This window comes from Columba livia, chromosome 11 (genome assembly GCF_036013475.1).
Source record: "Columba livia isolate bColLiv1 breed racing homer chromosome 11, bColLiv1.pat.W.v2, whole genome shotgun sequence".
Taxonomy (NCBI): domain Eukaryota; kingdom Metazoa; phylum Chordata; class Aves; order Columbiformes; family Columbidae; genus Columba; species Columba livia.
Genome location: NC_088612.1, coordinates 18,486,002 through 18,507,698, shown reverse-complemented (window position 1 = coordinate 18,507,698; position 21,697 = coordinate 18,486,002). Strand labels below are relative to the sequence as shown.

Sequence of the window (21,697 nt, the reverse complement as noted above, 5' to 3'; positions counted from 1 at the left end):
ATTTCTAAAGCTCCTGAAGTATAGCAGGTAAAAACACTTAAAGATGCACAAAGGTTATTAATTGCACACTCATTGCTCGGGTTTGTCTGTTCTGTTTCGCAACATGAAAGGTTACCAGCATTAGGTTTCTTGCTGATTTTGATCTAAGGAATCCACCTGATCATACAGGTGATAAGCAAGCTCTCATTAGCAGAATAATTCCAGGAACAGAGCTGGGTGTTAGATATATCACAGTCACAGAGAAATGCTGAGTGCTAGAAATCTCTCTGAGAAATAGGAGGGAGAGGAAGAACTGAATAAAATAGAGCTGATACTGCTAGATGATGACTAGAAAAAGGCACAATATTCTCTTCCCTTCTCCCTAAGAACATCTCTACAGTCTGCCTGACACCTGCAAAACGTGTTTGTTCATTGTCCACCTTCCTTTACACTCACACCTGGATGCAAAGCAGCTGCTATCCTGGCAGAGAAGAAATGGATGAGAGTTTTCAGTCTGCTGGAACTGTTCGTTAATGGCATCCGGAGACAAGGAGAAGACGCATGAAGCACTCCCCTCCATGAAGAATTGAGCCTCCAGACAAGCAGAATGTCAAAGCTCTCTAATCTACTGCCTCCATCTCCCAGGCTTTTCACCCATGGCAGCACAGTTCAAATGATGTGGATACCCTTTGGATACCCAGAGAGTGTGTAGAGAGTTGTTTATGCATCAGGTCCAGTAGCCCCAAATAGAAAAAACCAACTTTCAACTTCCCTCTTTCTTGTCTCATCTTCCTAAAACTCTCATTTAATCAACTCCCCAAGGACATATGATACAATGACCTGGAGGTGAAAGATTCTCATTAATAATAGAATTTGTCTGTTTTTGACTAGTTTAAAATGCCCTCTTCTCTTTTTTTCCTAATTGCACTATTACCTTGTCATTGTGCTTTTCATTCTCCATCTATAACCAGATCCCCTAAAGTGCCTCAGGTGAGGGACCTAGTTGGATTCTCGTGTATCTTCTTATCTGAAGGGTATGCCTGTGCTTGGCCTGGTCAGTGTCAGGTGTCTGCTCAGCACAAATATCAATAAGCAGACCTCCCACCCTCCCATTCATAACTGGGGAGAATACAACAGCCTGAAATTTCACACTCTTTCAAAACCTGTTTGGGGAGAAGGCGGGTTACAGGAGAACAATAAAGTTTTAGAGGTCAGTGGTATCTATGACAACTATTTGCTTTGCTTTCCTCCTTCAGCTGTCTTTTTGGTATTCATCAGCATCATACCAGACTTGAAAAGTCTGAAGATTCTCACTGTGGCACCTTTTCAGCAGCATATAACCAGAATTTCATTTCTTCAGCAGGCTGAAGATGTATTGATGACTATTTATATAATTTACTAGTGAAACTATACACTTTTAGCAAGGTTAATATGTTGTTCAATATATATTAGTTCTATATGTATCAATATATATACTAATCACATATACATTAATATTTTCAGGTTCAAGTGTTTTTATGAAAGAACTACGTTTCAAGTAAAAATGAGCAAAACTATTTATTCTCTTTTACTTTACTGTTACAACTGAGTTATTTTGATTGAAATTTTGCTCAAGAAATATCGTAAGAAAACTGCTACTAAAATACAGCTACATTATAAAAGTTGAAATCAAATTATAGAGATTATTAGGTAATCCTTATAGTAGAAGGGATATATTTTTACAGCAAACTTATAGGAATGCACGTATGATATGCAGGACCACAGGGGCAATGGGCAGACAGTGTTGGCATAGAGAATTGGGAGGAAATAATGAAAATAGGGAAGCTGAGTCCTAGGTAAGTAGGAGATGAAACTGATGGAAAGGACACAAAAACACAAGTCCAAAATTAAAAGACACTTGGTTTTCTGTATTTTTGTGTCTGCAATTTTTTGAAGAACATTTTCAACTGAGAACATAGCATTTCAATAGCTGTCTTGACTACACACCTTAACTACTCTTACTAAGTTAAGTGTTAAAGCAGTTTGTTTCTTTCTTAATCCATTGTCATTTTCTTTCTATGTAATAAAGAAGGTTTAGAGAAGTTTGATTATTTTTTTTTTAACCTGATTAGGTCTTGGACTCTGCTGCTGAAAACTTCCATTTGCGAGGATTTACTTTTCACTTCCTGTAACATCTTGAGTGCAGTGGAGTGGTTGTTTCCATCCGGGAAGCTGGCGATTAGACATCTGAAAATCACAGCAGTTATCCTCAGAAGTCCTGTTGTTAAACCTTCAAATACCTGCTTATTTACACTTCTGCCTGAAGTAGCATTATGGTCATCTGGAACACTAACCTAAGGAAAGAGAAAAAAAAAACAACCCAAATTCAGTACAAATAATCGAAGTTTGCAGAGGAACACTTAGAAAGTTGCATATGAGTACACCACGAGTAATAGTAATGTAATACAATCTAGCTGTGCTGATGGCCATTAAAGCATTTCACGTACAAGAAAAGGTCTTCATTTTGACCACTACACTGTGTTACCACAAAGACATATTAAATGTCCAGGATACACAAAGTGTTCAGTAATACAGAAGGCAGCTTCTTCAGCATTCCGTTGGTCTCTTCTCAGCACCCAGTACAGCATCCTAGGAAAAATTTGCAGGCTAAAACTCAGAACAGTACAGCCACCTAGAAGAACTGAGCTGAAAGAAACATCACTAAAAGAGAACCGGTCTTGTTTTTAACAAAACCAGGATGCTGACACACAGGAACATTATAAAGGACAACACAGTTCTAAAGGACAACATAGTTCTAAAAAATGCCATGGGAAACACTTTCCATCCACAAATGTCAAATTAGGCATGGAGAAAGTCTGAGCACTTTTATGGGTACTTTCATATTTTAACTATAAAGGATAGCAGGAAAAATATGTCCCATGAATAAGGCCTGAACATCTCCATATAACGTACCACCTGATGACCACTGCACTTGTTCATCAGATGTTGGTCACTTGTCAGTCGTGTCAGAAGCACAACATGCAGTTCTCTCTGAACAGACTTCACAGGAGCAGAATCCGATTTTTCTAAATCATTAAACTAGAGCCCACTCCTGAAAAACGCAGTGAAGTTGAGCTGTACAACACGTAAATCTGCAGACAAACCTCTATGCAGGATACGGATCTGGAAGGAAATCCTCATGGAGAATTTAAGTTTTTGTGGCTTTTTAAAATTTATTTTTTCATTTCTGCAGCCCAAGATAACTGAAACCAGCTGACATTCTGCTCTGTTATCATCAAGCAGCAAGTGAAGGGTGTGTGGAAGCCCAGCAGATTTGTAGGCACAATCCTGGGAGCACAAACGCATGAATGGAGACGGGGCTCCTGGGTGCGTTCACCGTACTCAACGCTGTTGGACTCCATGGAGCAACACACCTCTGCGGAGACACCCTTCTGAGACAGCCTGAGGGTCCCACATGGCAATCAGCGATCAATATTGGCTGAAATTTAATTTTCATTCCACGTTAAAATCATTTACACTTGGTATGCACAAGTGAGGTCATAGAAAATCGTTCCTCCCTGTACAGGTATCAGGAGGGATTTGGTAACACTTGGTGACAAAGAAGAACATGCACATTTCTTTATTATTCATCAGCTCTGAGCCTTGTGTTGGTACTTAAAACTCATTGTAATAGTCTGTTTCTGGTGACGAGCCAAGTGAGCAAGTGAGAAGTCTTCAGCTGCTTATTCAAGTTCAATAGGAAAAATAATATTATGTTGCTCCAGTAACTTTCGTTGACTAAAATAATTCATGCTTAATGATTCTAACTGCCTACTGAAACAGATGGATTAAGCTTTGCAATATATAAATCAATTTAAATGTGGCAACTTTGTACTAGGAATACCAGCTTCTAAAAATTGCTAACAAATGCTACTCACTGCTTTTTCACATAAGAAATTATATAGAACTTATTTCTTAAAAGTTTTAATAGTATTTTGCAGTAGAGCCTTCCATTTGCTGTAATGAATGGTGCTATGAACAGATGTCTATTTTTGAACGTACATATGAGAACTGTATTTTCTAAGTGTATAGCCCTTAGCTACACAAATTCATGCTCTAATATAAAACTGTTCTTCCTAATTTCTAAAATAACTAGATCTGGCACTCTTGATATAATAGTTTATTCCAGAGCTGGTTTTTCACATTTGATTTTTGGGGGAAGTGTGTGTATGTGTATTAAGTGAGAACAAATATGGGGTTTATACTGTGTGTCAAAGAGGAGATTGAAGGAAATACAGTTTTACAGAAAATGGGAAAACGAACTTAATTCCTACCTTTAATATTTTCTTTTTATATGAACTTAAACGTGTGACAAAAGATCAGCTCTTTTACTGAACAAGTAATTAATGAGATAGTGTGAAAATGTGTTGAGATTTATGTTCAAAATTAATTGGGGTGCTTGCAAAAGTGATGTATTGCTTCGCTTGTTGATTATTATATCAAGCAAGGGACTAGGAAATCTTAAGATTTAATAGTGTAATTATGAAAGCTTTCAAGCTCGGGTTTCTTTGTGTTGATTACACAAGGAATTAACGATATTCAGAGAAACTGCGGTTGTTGAGCATGGGCTTTAGATGAATAAACGTTAAAACACTCCACATTTTTATTTTTGAGGTTTAACAGGTTTAGCAATTGAACTGATGCAAATCTACAGGTGCAATTACACACAAAAACTGATTTGTCAAGTAACTGGTATAAAATACTTTTAAGTCACAACAGAAAATCAGGAAAAACGTAACTATTGTTCAGTTATTCGACACATCGAACATCTGAATGCTACTTCAGCATTTATGATGCCTTCCTGTGCTGGGTCCAATCAAGACATCACTTTCTTTAAATCGGTTTGTGAAGCAGAATGTTCTGATGACCAGGTTCTCAGCTCTGGTACCGTCTCCATACAACTGCTAAGCCATCCAGCAGAGAATTCCCCCTGTGCAGGGATTCCCTTGCTTGTGCAGAGTTGCCATAAGTATCTAGGACTTAACCCTGCAAGACGCTGAACAATATGGCCCCAATCCATGGGTCCGGATGGAATGCACCCTTGGGTACTGAGGGAGCTGGCTGAGGTCATTGCTGGACCGCTCTCCATCATCTTTGCCCAGTCTTGGGAAATGGGAGAGGTGCCTGAGGACTGGAGGAAAGCAAATGTCACTCCAGTCTTCAAAAAGGGAAGGAAGGAGGGCCCGGGTAACTCTAGACCGGTCAGCCTCACCTCCATCCCTGGGAAAGTGATGGAACGACTTCTCCTTGGTGCCATCTCAAGGTATATCAGGGATAAGAGGGAGATTAGGGGCAGTCAACATGGCTTCACCAAGGGGAAGTCGTGCTTGACCAACCTCATTGACTTTTATGAGGACATAACAAGATGGATGGATGATGGCAGAGCAGTGGACGTGATCTACCTTGACTTGAGTAAGGCATTTGACACAGTCTCCCACAGCATCCTCACAGCTAAACTGAGGGAGTGCGGTCTGGATGATCGAGTAGTGAGGTGGACTGTGAACTGGCTGAAGGGAAGAAGCCAGAGAGTCGTGGTCAATGGGGCGGAGTGCAGTTGAGGCCTGGATCTAGTGCAGTGCCTCAGGGGTCAGTCCTGGGGCCTGTATTATTCAATATATGAGTTTTAGCAAAAGTGAAGGTGACATTACTTTTGCTTGATTAACAAAAACAAAACTAAAACCACATTAAACTGGTTGGAAATAAGTTTTGTACTCACAGTATCCAAAAATATAAAGGTTTCTCAAAACTGGATTCTTTCTGTTTCCGTATTCAGCAAATACTGGCACGCTTGTTTAACAATTTGTTAAAACCTTGTGTTTTATTTATTCATTCATATGTTCTCATTTATGACTCCTGGTATTACTTGGGTTTATTTTCCAACAGTAAGTGGAAATACACACAACACAGCCAAAGGCAGCACCACACAGCTCACCAAACCAGGAATACTGGGGGCGGCTGAATTCTTTGGAGGGGGTGTCTTTGAATATTTTAGTATTCAGAATTTGGTCCCATTTCAAAAAGTGCTCTTCATTTGTCCATTTCTTTTTCATAAAAAATTCAAACTATCTGATTTATAATATTTTCAAGAGAGAAAAATCAGGGTTAGAAAAGCAGTACTGTATTTATTTTTTTGTACTTAAATATGTACTTCATGGAACTATGAAGATATCCTAGTTTAAGGGCCAATTTTGCCTGAACAGAACACAAGGGACTTTATGCATAGGAAAGAAAAGTCCACTGTGGATCACGGGAAACATTAAGCTTTAATTACAGTTTTGCTGCAATTGAAGGGTAGTATTTGGCAACAGATTGAAAACAGCTCTGAGCACAGTAGATTTTTCTTATGCACTATCTCTGATCTCTAGGTGGCCAACATTTCCTAAGAAACACCCTCTGTATTTCTTCAGGAAGAGCGTGGGCCGTTGCGTTGGCACAGCCCTACAGTGCCAAAAGGGAAGGTGTTTGGCACCAGAATGAATCTCGTCACGTGTGAAGTGCTGGCGGATTTCACCTCCCGTGCAATGCCCCTCGGAGCCCATGCTCGGGCGGGCTCTGCAGAGCCAGCACAACACACCCACCTCCACCGAGGGTACTGCAGATCCAACAGCTGGAATTCTCCTGGAAAGCCCTGCTGAAGAACAATGAGCTGGCAGCTACTCAGAGGAGAATGCACAGGTTGCATTCGAGTTTTCTTTGTGTCAAGGACCTCTGGACTATCTTTTTAAAGTGTTCATCAGCAGTCCTATGGCATGTTGATTCTAACAGCGTCACTTAAATTATTTAAAGTATGTACATAACTTTTCAATTAACAAACTGCTTGGCTCATGAAAATACATACACACGATTTATAAGTAGAAAACCAAGACTAAATATCTTATGATGAGCAGGTCACTATGAATTAAAAATGAGTTTTCAAATAAAATATTTAATGACATTTCAAATTAAATGAAACATTGGAAAATTAAAACTTCCAAAGCGAAAGAGTCCTACTATTTAAGCACTCCAGCAAATCAAACTACGGCAACATACTGACCTGACTTATATTCCTGATATTGAAACATGTAAGAACCAAACACATATGGACAACTTTTGACATTCTATGCTTTAAATACTACTCTAGGGTAAACGAAAGAAGAAAACCTCGGAAAGGTTAAAGATAGAACACTGCCCACTCACTAGAATTCCTTATACATAAGCTTTTGCAGAACTTACTAGCATAGAAGTACAGGAGATACAGTTACCAAATACATGCAACAAAATGATCTTATTATTTTGAGCCTTTGTTCTCATCTATCTCCTGCTGTTCTTATAGCCTAAATACTCTAATATGTTTGTGAAGTATACAAACATTTTTAAATTCAAACAGGTATTTTACGTACCGTAAACTGGTGTATCAACAGGTCCATCAGAAAAGTGATCTTATTACTAAAAAGAACGTAAGTGCTGTTTTCTGCACAATTACTGCAGGTGAGGCTGTAAACATTCACTGTATTGCACAGCGACCTACAAAAACAAAAGGAAAGAGAAAAAAAAGAATGTGACTTTTTTCCCATGGTAAACTAAAAGCAAACAAATGGAAGCACATCACAAAAACACCTTTCAGCAATTCACCTTCGTTTTCTCAAACTTGGGATTCCAAAGAGAACTAAAATGAAATCAATTAAATAATTAGTAACTTTAAAACAGTAACGCCATGCTTATCAGAAGCCACGGACTATGTGGTTACTGTTTTCTTCCATATTCCAAACAAGTTTTACATCTAAATAACATCCACTAGGATATGCAACTTCGAAAAGTCTGAGTTTGCCTTGTGATATGTGATAGTAAAGGTATTTTCAGAAGTATAAATAAGCATATATATGCATTCTCAGTAAATGCATACATGGATTCTTAGTAAAAATCTAATATAAATTATGGGTGTACTAGAAAGGCCTAACAAAACTTACAAAGAATATCAGCTAATTTAATAACTTGGATATGTAGTATTATTTTCTAGTGGCTTATAGTTATATCACACAAGTAATCAGAGTAGAATGTCCCTTTCCTAGCACAACTTTCAAGAAAAAATGCGTGAAGGAATTCACAGTATGCTGGGATCAGCTGTAGAGAGATTATTGTGCAGCACCTGTGAACTCACACAAGGCAGGGAGAGAACTGAGTCATTTGTACTGAGCAAACACAATTGAGCAGGTGAAATTCCTGCCCTAAAACTTCTCCTGACACATGGTGAACCAGTACTGTGCAGAGCCCATAAATGTCAGTGTATGTAACACAACAGCATCGACCAACCTACAGCTGTGGCTGCTGCAAAGAGGTGACAGGTTTGTAACAGTAAGAACAGAAAATCATAAACACAACGAGTCACAGAACGCTCCAGATGTACAAAACATGCCTGGTGATTCTTTGAATCATGAGCAGTAATTTCCACCTGCTCCAATTCAAGTGTTCTTCTCAAAACAGGATTTGCAGGGAAGCTGGGACCAGTCCTATGGAATGTACTCCCAAAGAAGATAAATCTGATCGCAGATAATACTGTGTCAGAATAAACACAAAATCCATTTCTTGAACTTTGCTTATTACAAAAGCTATCGCTGTCACTATATAAATATGCGAACACGCACAACACAAATGCATCATCAATATATACAATAATAAATAAAGATGGCTAGAAATTCAAGTTGTTTGTCTAAAGTAAACCAAAAGGAAAAGAGCTTTTACTTTGTTGGGGTTATTTAACATGTAGAAAAAAGTGACTAAGTTCAAATAAGGTCCACAGAAGAAAAGAAACTGTGAGCACTGCCAGAAGGCCCTACAAACGCTGGACTGCAAGAAACAAGTTATCATACAGAAACCTTGAAAGCTGGTACTTAACATAACAAACTGCACACGAATTCAACATACTCATAAAGAGAGAGCTGAGTTTTACGCTTTATTTTTCTCCTAGAACAATTTTTGCAACAGCAGCTCTTCACACAATCACGAAGGGCGCCGCGCTGATCGCTGCGGCATCTGATCACCCTGCGGGGCTCCCCAGAGTTGAAATGGAAGCACCTTATACACACGCATTGTATTTCTCAAGCCAAGCCAAGCTGGACATGCTCAGAGGCCAGAAAATTCACAGAACCATTTTTTTTTTCCGTTGTATTTATGGTCTCTTCTGCAGCAGAAGAAAGAATTTTGAATGTAAAAAAGAAGTATTACCTTGCTTGGTTGGATGTGTAAGAACATAAAGAACATCTATACCTTTCCTTTCTTAATATTCTGAGTGTCATCATATTAGCAGTTATGTTAATTTCGTGGTACTGGTAATTAATTTTACTCTGCTACCTAATTAAATCAGTTTCAATCTGCAGTCCACATGATACGAAGCCAATATTAAAGCATTATTTATTGCTCAAATGCAGGTTACTTTTCACCTTTTTCACCTGAATTTTACCCAACAAGGATAACACCTATACACAATTCCAGTAGCGTGCTTCACGTGCATTTTTCATAACCTGCCTTGCAACAGGATTCTCTTTCCTCTCCTGACTAGATAAAGGTATTTATTTCACTTTCCTCAGTAATGCTGAAAAAATTTTCATTAGGCACCTATTTTTACTTTTCATGGAAGATTATTTCCCTGTGTATACAGGGAGATATGAAACTAGATTGGTAGTTTCTATTTTCAGCTGAGCAGAAAATGCTTTAAATCAGCACCTGTCATTTTATCAGCTATTCCAAACTAAAGATCGATTCTATTTAAATATAAACATCATCATTTACCCAAAGTGTCAAACATGAACTTGGTAGGTTAACTTACAAATTGACAGCATTTCAGAGTTTCGCAGGTGATTTAGTTAATTCACTGCAATAACGGGTTTTGATAGATGGGATTTTATAATTGCCAAGAAGATCATTTATTTTACATTTGAAAACACAAAACCTTCCCACTTTATATATAGATCAAATCCTACTGTAATAATGCACCATGCTTTCGTATTTCCCAACTGCACCTCATGTCAGAAAAAGTACTTGCATTTCCAGAGACTCAAATCACGCATTTGAAAAGGTGGTGTATGCAAATGGATATCAAATGAATTTTTCACAATAATAAAGAGGGTTCTTTTAACTGATAACACGAGCTTGCTAACTCTGGTTCGTCTAAGCCCATTCTAATCACGGGATGCTCTGAACTACAATTCAGTTCCACTATTTTTTTTCTGATTAGAAATTGGAAGTGTCAGCACAGTCCCCAGGTGGTTCGCAGTGTTAAATGGCAGATTAAAAACAGCACAACTAATTTCTTTACTTTAATCTTATTAAGGGAACAACAGCTGTCAACTGTCACCATCTCTGCACAAGGCCTCTGAGACAAGCGCTGTGCTGCAAATGTCAAGCCAGAACTTTATTTAACCACCAATTAAACTCTCTGGGATGGAAAAAAAATATATATTTCTTCTTCTTTGTTTCCCCTGTTGAAAGCTCTAACTGCTCTTAATTCCAGAACTTTTATCTCAAGAGATATCAAAATCAGCTGAAATAGTGAAGTACGAGCCCCGCGTAAAGCTGCTGTTTATTGATTACTGATGTTGTTCTAAACTTTGTATCACAGCCGCAAATCAGCTTTAAAGCTATGGTAGACAGCATGAATACTCCAACCACATAAGAAGTCTACCCTCTGATGTAAGGCTCTCCTCTAGAGTAAATCCAATTAGAAAAACACTCATGATGGAACACAAACTTGGATCCAAATAAGAAATCTGTCTTTAAACTAGACAAAAATATGCATCTGTATGTTATATTTATTTTACATTAGTACAAAGAAAGAGGAAGAGGATTCATTTTAATCAACATGTTCAAGTTAGATCTCAACAGTTTATATGGATGTACGTGATTTTCTTTCGTGCTAGAACATCTTCATTTTCCTCGATGTGCCCAATATAAACATGTTGACACAGTGTAACTTTTATTCAAAATACTGAGGCACCAACAGTATCCAACCACACAAAACTACCATAGTGCACCAGGGTTATGTAGGCAAGAACTCACAACGTCTGCTTTATAAAAAAACCATCATCAACATACAATAATTAACCTGCTTCAAGTGTCAAGCTTTTTCACATTACTTTCAACTTCTGAAGTTTATACACGTATATACTTTGACTATCAATGAAGAAAACAACGCAAAAGCTCAATTTGGCAGTGAAATAATACGAAATAATACAAACCTAAACATGATCAAATTTAGGATGTGTTAATTCAGTAGGCGGTTAATCCAACAGCTCATTTTTAACCAGTTTGACTGTTACGCAGCACTCTGACGGGAAAAGCAAGTGATCAATATTTAAAAGCTGAGCTGGGATGTGGGATGTGAGCTATTACTGAGAAACAGCGCACAGCATGGCTGGAGAGTGGAACACTTCAGAACCAGCAAGGTAAGAATATGGATTGAAACAACAACAAAACCGCCTGATTGTAAGGTTAAAATACCAATTTTAACTTGTGAAGACTATACAGGACTTTATACTTCACTCACAGGGTCTATTACACCATCAGGAACCCTCAAAGATTCATAATCAATTACTATTTTGTCTGTATTTTACATTATTTAAAAACGTCCAATTAAAGGGCTCCAGCTCAAGTCCAGTCACAACTAATAGAGAGATGACGAAACTCGGCAGCAATTCTCCTTGAAGACACTTCCAAACCAGATCAGAATTTCATTCTGAAATGTTACTGTACTTATGACTAAGCTATTGCACAACAAGTGACAATTAAACAATTAATTTACCCCAACATTTAGAGGTGTGATAGCATTTCAAAGTCTTCTACAGAAATTCTGCAGTCCCTGGCTTATCTGTTGTTTCGCTGTGAGATTCAACTCTCAACCCAGAAGCATCCTGGCAGTTCACAGAGCTCCTTTCAACAGCAAAACTTGTTCCTATATTGCACGGGAAGGCAACGTTGCTTTATTTTGGAGCTGAAGGCATGAAATGCAGCTCTGAGCCAGACAGCAAGACATCATGGAAAGGGAAGGATGCTGCGGGTTTCAGACACTGAACTTGTATAGTGCTGATTCTCTTTGGAGTAGCTTTATGTCCTTGTACCAAACGCTAGTTCTCAATGAACATTTCTCCAGGGGGAATAACCTCACCAGAAAATAAGAAAGCTTGTTTTGCAGTTCTCGTAAAAAAAATCAAGAACGACCCTATAGAACTGCATGAACAGTAACAGCGCAGCTCAAGAAATGTATGCTCATAAAACCAAGTAAATATTACAAAGAACAAGCTATAAAACCAGTTCTTAGCTCAAAACAGTTCCTACTGAAAAAGTAATTTGTACCAATGCCATCCATAATATTATGTGAGTACTATTTTCTGCTTTTAATGTATTTAATTACAGCTCAAGCTTTCTTGTCATGATAATATTTGCTTTAAATAAATGATGCAAGAAATTGTATGAATGCAGAAGATACATCATAATAAAACCGACTTCAATCATGTCTTAACTTGTAACAAAAGTCCTCCTTTGTTCCTTACACAACTACTGCTAATTTCTATTTAAAAATGCTGGCCACCCAAGGAACTCCAAGTATTTCACAAATAGTAATTAAACAAATCCTATAAACCTCATTTGTTAGCAGATTTGTTACAATTTTCAAGGCCAGTAACATGTCATGGCACGAAGGGGCTAAATGAGTTGTCTGTAGCAAATATGCGAGGCAGCGCAGGGGATCAGACTCATCTTCTGGTCTTGATCTTAAGTCATTGAATTGTTTTGCTGTGCAGCTCCCATTTGCCTTTCAGCAGAAGTGTAAGAAAAATACCATAAGACTCTGAAAGCTCTTGAAATTCTGTGGAGTATGTCCTATTTTGTGGAGAACCGAACAAATTCAGGAAAATGACAAAATGCTACTTTAAGAAATAACGCGGTTGGACGCTAATTTGTATGTCAACACCAACCATAAAACTTGCTATAATCCACTGCTTTCCCTTTTCCTTTTGCAGTGATTTATTTGAAGGGAAGAAAAATTGCCCCAACACCAAATGTATCATCTGTCTCATAAATGTCACATCTTTTTCACAGCATTTGCCGTCCTGCTGGTCTAACTACCAATCTGGACAGTAATACAAAACAACAGGCATATTGTCAAATCTTCTGATAATAAAGCTTTATCTTGTAGACATGGGATTAAAGTTCTGAGCTGCACCATACTGCCAGGATTTTGGAGAAAGAGAGATGTAGATAATAGCCCACGTAATCTCCTCACCTACTTGTAAATAGCTTATCCTCATCACAAAACAACAGACAAATTCCCAATTTAAGATGAGTACAAATGGTTAAACATTGCAAGAGCACACAAACAATCTTAAGTACAGTAGTGTCCTTTAGCAAAGCATATTTGCCTAGGGGAAGACGGGAGGGAAATTAATGAAAGGTCTTAGCTTATTTCCACAGGGCTCTGCTTCGTCTTTAAACAGAGAAAACTGCTGCTCTGCTAGATTCAGAGTTTAAGAAGTCAGGGTGTGACATATATATTGGCACAAAAGAAAGAAAAATAATTTGAAAAATTAAATGAGGAAAAATGTGATTTTGAAGAATGGAATATCTTCTATGCTTATCCTTTGGCTCTGAAACTCGCGCAAACGTTCTGTATTGAAAGCAACGCAATTGAAGAATTTCTGAAATAGTTTCAGTGAGATCACACTAATGCGCCTTAACATGGTTTCTCTTAACCGGCCATGTCTGTGCCTGTTTCAAACTGCTCGCAGTCCCACCCTCTGGAACTACCGCTTGCTCTCGACAGTTGAGTCGCAGATTCTGCACAAAATATGTTCTTCTCTATCAGAAAGAAGACTCCAGAAATACCCAGACAGAAGGGTCTGCATCACATGCAGCAAGTTTGCTGCAACACTTGTAGCAAACCCCAGGCTCTCTAAGCCAGAATCAAGCAGTTCAAGTCTTGCAGAAAACAACCTGCAAGAGCAGTTAGTTTTAAAACGCAGGATCTTGTGTTAAATTATGTGCAACCTGATGTATAACTTTCAAATGACAATACTTTCAGATGCCTATAAAATGGAGACTGCAATTTGCTGTGAAGCTGAATGAAATGCTGTATGTCAGCAGTGGAGCTAAGTTCTTCAGTAGACTTTTAACTTCTAAGAATTTCAGAATCACAGAATGTTAGGGATTGGAAGGGACCTCAAAAGATCATCCAGTCCAATCCCCCTGCCGGAGCAGGAACACTACAGTCTTCTTCAGACAAGCTCTCTTTCTGGTCAAGACCATGGTCGGCAACAGTATGAGACAGTGGCAATAGGTGAGAGAGTCTAACTAGCAAAAGGTGACAACCTCTACACCCTAGTGCACGAGTTACTACACCCGCTGCTGCAGCACGGCGTGGGTGCTACTCACCCACCAGCACCTGGTGGGCAGCCACACGTCGCTGTCCTCCCAGAGGCTTTTTCAAGACGAGGGGCGGGGGTGTGATCGCCCTCACCACGGTGACACCCACTCCATGTCAGCTGCTCTGGCAAGGGCTGCCGGGAGCTTCCCGGTCTCTTGAGAATGAAAGTGCCCGATTGAGAGAAAAAAAAAAGGAAGAAAGGCTTCTCTGTACCTTGAAGATTTCGCTTAATCAGGACCTGCCAAGCTGCCTCTGATCAGCTCATCTCAGGAACTGAGATTTAACATTCTAAGAATCTAAAGCTAAATTTCAGCCAAACTTTATGTGGCCACACAGCGCAGCCCTTTCCTTTGCAAAGTTTATCCCACATCGATGAAGGTAACTCAAAATTGGAGCCTGTTCAGGTGAACGAGTCCATAGGCTGCTTTGGAGCTGCTCCCCACAGGACCAGTTCAGGACTGGCTGGACTTGCAGCAAGTGCATTCCGCACGACTTAGCAGCAAGGTGGGAATTTTGTTCTCTTTGAAGAGCAACGTTAAGATATTAAAAGCACGTTTTGCCTTGGTGTTCTTTCCTAGTACTTCACACCTGTCCCATAACATGTTAATGGACAGTTTTAATCCAAACCTTCACAACGCAGCACTTAAATTCCAATTACTACAGTATTAAAAGATACCTACAATCAAATGGTGACAGCGGTTCACAAAAGAGTATCCTGGGCTTGGTTCCTCTTGTACTAAACCCATGCCTAGGTCTGCTCTGAAAGCAGACATGTACTTTTGAATGGATAAAAGTTACAGGGAAAAAGCATGCTTTTGAGTTATCAGTATTTGCTGGCATTCTGTTTAGTCACCACCATTTTTTTTAGGGATTAGACATTTAAATCCCTCTATTCTTATATATTCTAAACAAGAATTCTTCTAATCCACAAGAATTCTGATGTACCTGTTTGTAGCAGTCCTTTCAGCTATCAGTGTCTTACAACTGTTTCATTTTAAAAGCAGCCAGACCCCAGTGAGTTACAGTCCTTTAAAAATTCCCCCACTTCCCACTAGAAATCTTTACAGACTGACTTCAAAAGATATGTACTTCCTCTCCTGTTTAATACACTTTTCTTTTTCTCATTCTGTACAATAAGGGATGCCACTGCCAAAATGTATCAGAGCTAGAAATAAAATCACCAAGTTAGAAAACCAGAGGTTGAGTGGAAACGTATTTCACCTTTCATGGCAGCACAGAGTCCAGCATTATTTTCTTCTTTGAAGTTCAATGCTGGACTATGAGAGGAAGAATCAGTGAAGCAGCAGATGTGAAATAAATATTCTAGTGATCCTAAGTGGCAAATGAAGGACCTATCATACTTACTTAAAAGGAATCCGTGAAGCCGCATTCAGGTTGGCGGGAGAAGTCGCCGCTTGAAGAACATTTTCCAGGGCGGTCAGTCCTCCGGCAGCCCGAAATGCTATTTGATCTGCTCTGTTCTGGATAAACACAAACACAGAAGAGAAACAACAGAAATTGAAGAACTTCCTACGTAAAAGATATGCCTGGTAGATAATTGTCCAGAGTTTCATCAATGTAGAAAGACCTTAATACATATATGTATCACGTGGAACACCTTTGAAAAGGAGCATTTCACTGCCAGCACAGAGGGAAGAGTATTGTTTGGAGTAGGAGCTGAAATTCTCAGGTCCTTTTTTTTTTTCAAAGACCACGTATACATATCAAATACTATATAGGTAATACAGTTCAATACCACATTTTCAGCAATGATATAGTTTAAGAGGCATTTTAATAAAGCTAACCTTTATGTGTTGCTGTTGTCTTTGTGGCTATACCTTATCGCTTTGTATATGATTTACAGCAAACAGACAATCTCTAGATGGGTACTTCCTGTTTCTTACAAACTTTTCCAAAAGGAGACAACTTCTGGGCTCGTTCCCTGATTCGTTCCTTGTATGCACAAAATAGCTTAGGCTGATCACTTCAAAACATGAGTATCATCACCACCTTGGTGATACCTGGTCACGTATTTCACAGAACGTAAACCGCGTCAGTTACGTCCCCCATCCGCAAGGAAGCCTGACAGCATCACCACTCAGAAGTCCTATTTCATCATTAATCTTGGGAAGATAGAAATGTTGCCTGACAGATGCTCCTGAGGATACAAGTTGCTTAGATCTTCTGCCTTCTCAAATGAATTGCTCAGAGTTGAAGAAGCAGGTTAAAAGTCTGGATGTGATTTTTGGTGGTGCTTCAGTTATGGGCAACTACAGAGGTGAAGTCTGAAAACGTCACCTAGATGACTGGTGTAGTTCACCAGTTTGGCAACTTCAACTTATTACCTGCCCCCCAGGTCTTTTGTCGAACCCACCGCTTGCAGCTTATTCAAAAGACAGCAGAATGAATGAGTATTTTTAGCTTCGAGGTATGACATTCACATCCAGCTTGTTTTGCATTCATTATGCTATGTTGTTGGTTATAAATGGAACGATTCAATTTAAACTAGTCTTGTGTGTGTTCCCAGCTTTCCAGATTAGCTTTTCTTTATTCTAGGTGTCCCCTTTGAAGTTCCACTTAGAAGAATTTACACTTCAATACCATCCTACCATTATTCTTACAGTCTGCAAATGACTGAGGTTTGCTGGAGCAGGCCCAGGATTTTAGAACTTACTCATGCCCTTTTCCTTTCCTATAAAATTGGTTTATCTCCTACTGTTTAAAGTAAAACAAGTAAGATATTTTTCTTCTCTACTTTAAAGTTGCTAATTTTCTCTAACTTTGTATTTAAGCATCCTAATTTTGTCAATTATGAGGATATTCTAGTTAATAAGAATTCCCCACCTCCAGTGCCGCAAGCTCTTGGCATGCGGGTAAAATGGCAAGTGCTATATAAATACAACTGTTATTAGTATGTAAAGAATGTGCCACACTGTAAGAGAAAAATATATAAACACACTGTACAACCGAAAAAACTCTGGCAATAAAATCTTTCTTTGAACAATTAGAAATATAACTGAGCAAGATAGAACATGATTTAGAAGGGAAACCTTTTTCCCTGTGAGAACTAGACATTAACATGTAAACAAAAAAGTATATATCTTTTTAAAATAGTGCACCTTTCTGTCCATTAAGTTTCTTTAAAGCAAACATCTAGATTCTATTTAAGTTCCAGGCTCCAGAAAAACTTTTCAAACACAGAAGTCAGATATTCAAAAAGGCATTTACCACAATTAATATGACCTGCATGTAGATTTTCAGGCTGCCAAAAGATTTACCTTCAAAGCAATAACTAGTCTTGAACGGAAGTCTGTATGCCAACTCACCCAGCAGTTAAGATATTAAACCACTGATTTCCTATAGGATAATTGATAAATATAATTTCTAGCAGTCAATTTTAGTCCAGTTAACCCAGTAAGTGTGCTTTAACTGAGGAGCTATTTTTGAGTTTCACTCATATATTCCTCCTCTACCACCTCCCTTCCAACTACAAAAGATCCCCCCCAAAAGCCTCCTGAAGCATCTCTTGGCTGGGGGGCTGACACAAGACAAGGCAGCAGCCGCGCTGGGTCCAGCCTGCAGCGTGACTGGGATCAATCTGCTGCAGGCGCTGCCTCCCCTGCAACCTGCCTCCTGCTACAGCCCTACGAACGGCCAAACGGCACAGAAATATTCCTGCCACAAATCAAATATTATTATATGAGCACCTTGGCTTATGGCCACAGTCCTCAAACTTTCTGCTCGTCCCGCCCGGCTCCGCCAGCGCTGCAGAGCAGTTCCGCACTCCAGACGAAGCCTGGGGCCTTGCTGGCGGATCCATTTTCACTTCAGCTTAAAACTTCACAAATGTGAAGGTGTATTTTGTTATTCCAAGTGTGCATTTTCCTTGCTAACCAACATACATGCATTCCCGGTGTAGAAAAACGTGCACAAGGATTTCTGTAAAGGACCTGGCGTGCTGGCATCGCAGCACACAAATTAGAAAGACATTTATGTGATACTGCTGATTTATTTGCTCCAGCATATTTGTCAGAGCTGCTCCAGTTTTAAATGTGCCAAGCACTTCCCACTTCTCACTTTCCCTATTTCTCATGGGAGATTATGCCACAACCTATTAGCTCTCGTGGCGAAGAAGTCCTTCCTGTCATTTAGACCAAATATGCCCTTTCTCTATTTCATCCCATTACTCTGAGTTATATCTCATTTTATTGAACTCGTTTTGTTTCTCCCCTTAGTAATTACTCCATTCTTGAAATCATACACTTACATTTTCCTACTTGGCCTGTATCTCAACTCTATATATTCATTAATGCTAAACCCATCCTTTTATTTTTTCATGTAAACTTTCCTTATCTGTGATTTTTTCCAGAACTCTTCTCCACAAATACCTCATAATGAAGAGTCCAAAAAGGAACTTCCCTCACCCCAAATCAGTCACAAGAGCCACACTGAAAGAAGCTAGAATGTCTCCCTTTTCTGAAAGGAGATCTTTATGTACCTATTTAAAAAGAGTATTAATCTTTTAAAGCTGTTTGATTTCCTACATGCTTTCCTTCCTCTTCAGTCTGGAACATCAGTTCTTTTCTCATCACTTCTCTTCCAGACACATTTTCTTCAGCACGCCTGCTCCACTTTTATTTAATACTTTGCTAAAAGACAAGTATACTCCACAAAATACAAATTTGTATTTTAAAGAACGTTCTTCACTACTACAGTTTTCTATCAAGCAGAAGCGAGGTTGTAATTTCTCCCAGTTTTATATGATTAAGTTTTATGTGCTATTATTCTGCTCTCTACATTACTCATAAAAATTAATCAGCATTTTGATGCTTAGCCATCAGGGAAATAAATCCCTAACTGTGCATGGAAGAGAGAGGGGAAAAACCTCAAATAAAAAGAAGAAGCAAGCGAGCAGCAAAGTTGGGAAAGACACACGAGCACAGTATTTGTTCACCATGCTTACAAAGGTCTATGAAAATGCCACTTAGGGACAAGGAATACACTACTTCTGGCACGATATTTATCCCCAAGGATTCTTTTAACACAGAAAACTCCAAGAGCTTTTAACTCATTTATTGAAAGGCAGTGGTGATTATCAAAATAACTGCTGGCATACGGTGCCTGCGAGTGACCTTGGCCACCATGGAACCCCTCCTGCCATGGGGGATCCTGCTCAGCTCCTTGAGCTTGGCCTTGGGTCAGTGGGGGTCATGGGAACTGACGGGAAAACGTGCCCTGTCCACAGAGGAGCAGAAGAGTCACTGCAATATTGCGTTACTGGCGTTTTCAGAGTGAATACTGTGTGAAAAGGAATCGTGCTCAGGCAATTCCCTCGCCGAGACGCAATATGAGACCGCACGTATGAAGATGAGCTGTGTATGAAGAACAAACGATATCAAATCTCCGCAATGTCAAAAAATATTCTCATTCTCTCTCTGAAGCATAGCAGCCAAATAATACCAAATTATTTTAAAATGTCTGACTTCCTACTTGAGGCAATTTTCAAATTTTAAAGTGTTTAAATATTCATGTGAAGAAACCTTTCTTAAAGCATAAACATATGGGAACAGGCTATCTTATCCAATTCGTCTTTCTTTCCAAAATCAACCTATATCCTCCAAAATATGATCCAAATTGAGTTGATGTTCTATAGTGCTAAAGCTTTACATTAGATGATACATATTAAAACACAACAGAAATTCAAAAGAAGTGGACCGAGGCATGTGAGTTATTCAAAGCACACACTCACATAATATTGTTATTTAAATTGGTCCCCATTTGAATCTGTGTCAGAATGAGAGACTCATTCAGGTGACCATGACTTTGGTAGCACCCAAGGCACTGAGTAGATCAGGCACCGTGTGAGTATGAAAATGACAGATCCTGTTGGGAGTAAATATTAAATCCCTATTTGGAAAGAGCATAAACTGGTATGGCAGGTTTTTGCTGCTCAAAAGATCCTTCAGACTCCTAACTAAGTCTCCCAAATAACTTACCTTGATGTTTATGAAACCCACTTGATCATTTTACCACAGAAACTGTTCTTTGAGTAGCTGTGTATGAAGATTGGGAAAGCTATTGAGCAAAGGCAATCGACAGAACAGGATTCATGTCTGCTGAAGAAAATATGTACATTGGTTTTCAAACAGTAGGTGAAAATTTGGCTTGCTCATACATATTTTCAGAAGACCACAACTACTTCAAATAACATTTTTAAACCATTTGATTTTTAAGTACAAAAGGATTTCAAAGCTCTGAAGTTACCTGGTCATGCAGAAGAGCAGTGAAAAATGAACAAGTAGGCAAAAATCGTTATTACTGTCATCTATGCATTTCTTAACAGGAGAGGAGGAGGCACAAAAACCTTGGAGATGGCAGCTAGATGCACCTGAACCATTACAAAACCAGTAACAAATACACAGTCTTCAAAAGAGCAGATGTAGACCTCAAAACCAATACAAGAAAACCCCTCGTTTTCTTTACCCATCACAATTCTGTACCGCTGTGAAATACAGTGGTCTTGTCTGTACAGGAGGAAAGCCAACACAGCTGATGGGATATTGATATGTATTCTTAATCTTTGGACCATTATAAACTTGTCATTTAGAGCACACGGCAACTAATTCAAGCAGAAGAGTGCATGAATCAAGTAACTATAGCAGAGAGCGTGTGTACACTAATGCATGTTTGGCAAAGTAAACAGAAATAACAATAAATTAAACCAATTATGTAACCATTTTATGGATTAATTACAAATTAAACATTTTAAGAAACTCCAAGTTATTTTTTTTTAATTTTGCCAATCCATCAGGAAAGCTCTCTGCACCCTGGGCAAGCCTGGCTGACTTATTTACCTACCTGTTACAACACCTTAGTGGATTTGAATTCCCCTTCTCTCCTTTCCGACGGCTTGAGCAACAACTGCCTAATAGGATTACAGGCTCCGTTCCAATAATACAGCTCAGCTACATGCCAGCAAAAAATGACAGCCTAAACCTGAATTACATGGCCTGGGAATCCATCCAATTATTAACTAAAGTAACTGTTATTACCTAACCTAATCAAAGGAGAAGCAGCTGTTAATCTTTGGTGGCCCGCAGTGTAGTAGTGGTCAGGCTGGATGAACTGTCTTTGTACTTGACTCCTCTGCAGACAATAATTATGTCCTTTGTGATCAAGAAGGAAGGGCTGCCTAACCTTTCAGACAGAGGCAGCAGATGGGGAACAACTGTTTGCATGTTCATTAACAAGATAGGGTGGGTTTTATCAGGGTTTGGCATCTGTGGCACC

General features: G+C 39.0%; 1 protein-coding gene across 10 annotated transcripts in view; it reads right to left on the bottom strand.

Annotated features, from left to right (window-relative positions):
* Positions 1-21,697, bottom strand: part of SCAPER (S-phase cyclin A associated protein in the ER) — a 154,137-nt gene that overhangs the window by 35,615 nt on the left and 96,825 nt on the right. For all 10 annotated transcript variants that reach the window (XM_065076208.1, XM_065076203.1, XM_065076206.1 and 7 more), the window contains 3 exons: positions 15,773-15,888; positions 7,398-7,521; positions 2,083-2,312 (listed from right to left, as the gene is read on the bottom strand). In XM_065076208.1, coding sequence (XP_064932280.1) covers positions 2,083-2,312; positions 7,398-7,521; positions 15,773-15,888 — 470 coding nt within the window. The remainder of the gene's footprint in view (positions 1-2,082; positions 2,313-7,397; positions 7,522-15,772; positions 15,889-21,697) is intronic.